This window comes from Cryptomeria japonica, chromosome 9 (assembly GCF_030272615.1).
Source record: "Cryptomeria japonica chromosome 9, Sugi_1.0, whole genome shotgun sequence".
Lineage (NCBI taxonomy): Eukaryota > Viridiplantae > Streptophyta > Pinopsida > Cupressales > Cupressaceae > Cryptomeria > Cryptomeria japonica.
In genome coordinates this window covers 388,568,448-388,572,306 of record NC_081413.1, presented here as the reverse complement: position 1 = coordinate 388,572,306, position 3,859 = coordinate 388,568,448, and the positions used below count along the sequence as shown (strand labels likewise).

The 3,859-nt window shown below is 38.6% G+C and overlaps 1 protein-coding gene across 3 annotated transcripts; it reads right to left on the bottom strand.

Annotated features, from left to right (window-relative positions):
- Nucleotides 1-650: 650 nt before the first annotated feature.
- LOC131072861 (uncharacterized) lies at nucleotides 651-3,643 on the bottom strand. 3 transcript variants are annotated; one of them, XM_058009157.2, is made up of 3 exons: nucleotides 3,545-3,643; nucleotides 2,489-3,076; nucleotides 651-1,792 (listed from the first exon to the last, which is right to left on the bottom strand). In XM_058009157.2, exons 2-3 carry the CDS (start codon nucleotides 2,933-2,935, stop codon nucleotides 1,016-1,018), a joined length of 1,224 nt encoding a protein of 407 aa, XP_057865140.2. In that variant the 5' UTR covers nucleotides 2,936-3,076; nucleotides 3,545-3,643; the 3' UTR covers nucleotides 651-1,015. The 3 variants fall into 3 exon arrangements, with proteins under 3 accessions (XP_057865140.2, XP_057865131.2, XP_057865150.2); XM_058009148.2 differs by having other exon boundaries at nucleotides 3,187-3,560; XM_058009167.2 differs by lacking the exon at nucleotides 3,545-3,643 and adding an exon at nucleotides 3,277-3,488.
- Between the last annotated feature and the right edge of the window lie 216 nt (nucleotides 3,644-3,859).

The following is a 3,859-nucleotide window of genomic DNA, read 5'->3' as shown; positions in this document are numbered from 1 at the left end:
GGTGGACAGATACTAATTTAAGACCAGGCTGATGGAATATCTTAAAGAAGCATTAACTGTAGTTGAGATGAGCATTATATACTATTGAGAAGCAATAAGGAGATGGTGTCTGCACTTGTATGTTTGTGACTTTGTGTACGTGCCAGTGTGTGTATGTAGTATCAGCCTGCATTGACAACCCAATCACACTCTTAAACCATATCAAGACTAAACTACCTTCCCAATTTCATTGGGTCCCTTTCCAGATTGAACAAAAGAACTTTTAGTCCTTTGCTGTAAAATGATGAAACAATCTCAAACTGCACAAAGCATTTATTTATATTATTAATTACTCAGCTAAACAAACATGTATGTTTGTTGCTGAGAAGCATTGCAAGTGTCCATACCACATAAAGTGATCCGTTGCATGTATCTAAATTTAAAACTTCCAAAATAGAAGAGGCATACGAATAAAACCTAAAAAATAGCTTGGGTGTGAGTGTCAGAAAAGAAGGTTCTTCTCGTGCCTTCATATTTTCAGAAGTTACAATCATGAGAGACCTTGTATGTATATTTTTCATCTTTCTAGACATCTATGTCCAACAAGTGATAGAGAATAAATTGAATGAATCTTATTCTTAGTAATTTGTAAACAATAAATGAATACACGGTGAGGGAGAAAATAAAGATTTAACCATATACATTAGGTGAACATCTCTAAAGAAGATATATGGTGTTTCCCTAAAAAACTCAAGATACAGAAAGATACCAATTTTTTTAGTGAAAATCTAAAAACAACTCCACAATATCATCCAGATTCAGAACATCTTCCATTACAACTCCAGCCCTATCTGAGCTGAATATGAAAAGCCAGGTTGCCCGTGTTTGAAAGAAGTCAGGTGTTCGTTAGGATACTATTATACAACTTTTTCCATAAAGGCTATCAGTCTGATGTGATGTCTTCAACATAGAGATGCCACTTGATTCTTTGCACGGCTTCTTACTCAGAGTAACCATGTAACAACCTTCTTTTCAGTCAATGTGATTGCTGAAACGCTTTCTTGCAAATGGTTTCTGACGGAGGAGCATCCCAATCAGCTGTCTTCTGTTTCATGGCTTCAAAATCTTTGATGCAATCAGCTAGACCACGGTTTTTGACCTTCTTTCTAAGAGCAGAGAATTTAGGCCCAGCCACCTTGTCAAATATTTGTTCCCAATTTTCTTCCCAACTTTCATGAGCATCACAAAGCTCTAACCCAGGTGTACTCAAAATCCAACTCCACGACTTTATCAAATACCCAATGATATTCATTGCATCTGTTCCTCTTGATGCAGGTGTACAGGGCCTACATTTGGCTCCATTTAATTTTCCTTTGCTTGAAAGTGAAGCCACAGGAACCCCCCATCTAGAAGGAGGCCATTCATACTTTCTCTCACTCAAAATGCAAAAGGGAAAAGTTTTGAACATATATCCTACACCTTTCACATCTAGTTGATGCTTAAAAGCAGTTTCTGAATTCAGATTTCTATAGTTATTATCATACAGAATAGGTATAAGACTCATTCTTGACAGTGCAACTTCACTAGTTTCCATATCACCAATTCCAAGTCTGTCATTAAGTCCGCCAAATTGAGAACCTGATGGCACAATATACTTGTTTTTTGAATAGCTTTCAGGAGGCGGAAGGGGTCCATTCCAGTATCCATCCACTCTTGTTCTGACAATCCAATCATATCTTATGTTGTGTTTGATCTGGTATGACTTTATCATTGTCAAACATCCTTCAACCAAGTTGAAATATTGCAGTAGTCCCTGGAAGCAAATAGAGCAAGAAATACCCATGAGCTTGCCACGATGAATGTAGTCACTTTAGTACTAACACCCCATAACATGATTCAAAAAACAGTAGAAAAATATGAAAGACTGCTAAAATGATGCCAGTGGCTGTATAAAACTAAACTTGTTCATAGGGCAAGAACTTGAAAGAGAAGGTAATTCAGGTGCCAATTATTATACATGCCAGTATATCGTGTCAAAAAAACAAAGACATGAATCTCTTAAAAACTTCATATCATGTTTTGGCCCTGTTTCGCCAGTTTTGGCTAATTCATAATGGACAAATAACTGTTGGAGAATGCTCTTACATGGTTCATTAGGGTTCTTGGTAATCAAAGCTTCCTTTAGTACTAGGCAATATGCCTCTGAAGCTGCAATATCCTGGGTAGGGAAAATTATAGGCCAATATTCGAATAATAACATGAAATTTGGAATGAATGATAATTAAATTTTAATGAATGTTATAAGATGATTGCTAGGCAGTATTGGCCAAGAAGAAGCCTGTAGCCTGTGACATAGGCCTCCCCTGAAAAGATTCAAAACAGCAAAAAAAAGTTCTCTTTGCCCAAAAGTAAACATTTAGGGAAAACATGCCTATAATAACGGGAATTTTTACTAATAGGATTAGAGTTTAAAAAGAGGCAAACCCCAAAAAACGGAGAGTAGAAATACCTGTAATCCATTAGGTGAGCCGGTGGATGTGAACATCTGTGCCTTCAGGGAGGTTTCATTTATCCTCTGTTGGGGGAAAATGCGCACTGCTGCTAAGGGAGAGGACGCCTGGTTGAGCAGGCCAAATTTGTACGAGTCCTTGTCAAGAGGGGCATGCAGAAATATATCGGAATTGTTGTACCTGTTCACCACATATTTGAGCAGAGAAGGGCCTGTCAACTCAAACCTCCTAGCTCCTCCCACCAGGCAGATGGCAATCCTATTTTTGTTAACTGATTCGCCACGAACATAGTTATAGAGATGGGCTTGTATTGCTCTCAGAGGCAACAATGGCTGCGCACTAGGTATGATCTCCGTGTGAAGGATACCCACAATGCTTACCAGACCCAACAGAATCACCCACCCAAAGCATTGCCTTTGCCTTGCCCACTGCCATTTTCCCATCATCTCTCCTTACACAAAATCCACAAATCTCTGTGCTCTTCCCCTGTTACTACCACATCATCATCGTCATCACCACCATCATCATCATCACCGTAGGCATCACTATCAGCCCAATTGCCAAAAACAATTCCTTGATCTCAGATTCTGTAATACAGTGGTTCACGGTAGATTAGTTTTTCAAAAAAAAACGGAAAAACCAAATCTGCCTATATCCCAACAAAGCACAACGAAACAGGCCACCGAATGACACTTACCATTTTTTTAAAGGGAAAAGAACATTCTGCTTTGTCAAATCATAAACAATAATTATATATTCATTCCATGGAAGAAAGCGTGATAGTTACTTAAAGTTGCTCTGGTAAACAACGAAGGAGACCGTGGAGGTTTGGGGAAGTGGATGAGCGACAGAAGAATATATGGTAGTCCTAATCATACCATCCAAACCCAATTCAACAACCAAGTGGGTTTTCAAAGTCCACCTGGAAGCATATTTTTTCTTCATGGTGGTCAGACGAGGACGACAGTTACAGAAATAGAGAGAGAGTTTCTATGCCCAATTAATTACCATGCATACCATGTTTCAGCTATATTTAACTTGTAATAGACGCGTACCCAAATCGTTATAGTTGTTGCTCAGGTTACAGGGGTCGTGCAATTGAAAGGTTTGGAGTGCATCAACAGGTGTTCCATTTTCTTCTATAATAATGGGATGTTAGCGTAAAACAAAATCAAAAGGTGTTTTCCTCAAAAATTTAAAATAGGTTTTCATTTTGATAGGGATGAAAAAAAAGTTAAGTGTACATAAAGGGATAGGAGTCATTATGTGTGCGGGGACCTAAATGTGTGATAGGTCTTAGGGGGTTAGGGGCCTACAGGTGTCTGCCTAACCATCTAGTATTTATCGACGTGTGTCCCACACACTCTTGT

Excerpts from the sequence above, each read along its gene's own strand:
- LOC131072861 (XM_058009157.2), bottom strand. The coding sequence starts at position 2,935 with ATGATGGGAAAATGGCAGTGGGCAAGGCAAAGGCAATGCTTTGGGTGG. Across the intron at positions 1,793-2,488 it reads GCTCACCTAATGGATTACAG|GGACTACTGCAATATTTCAA; the intron begins GTATTTCTACTC and ends ATTTGCTTCCAG.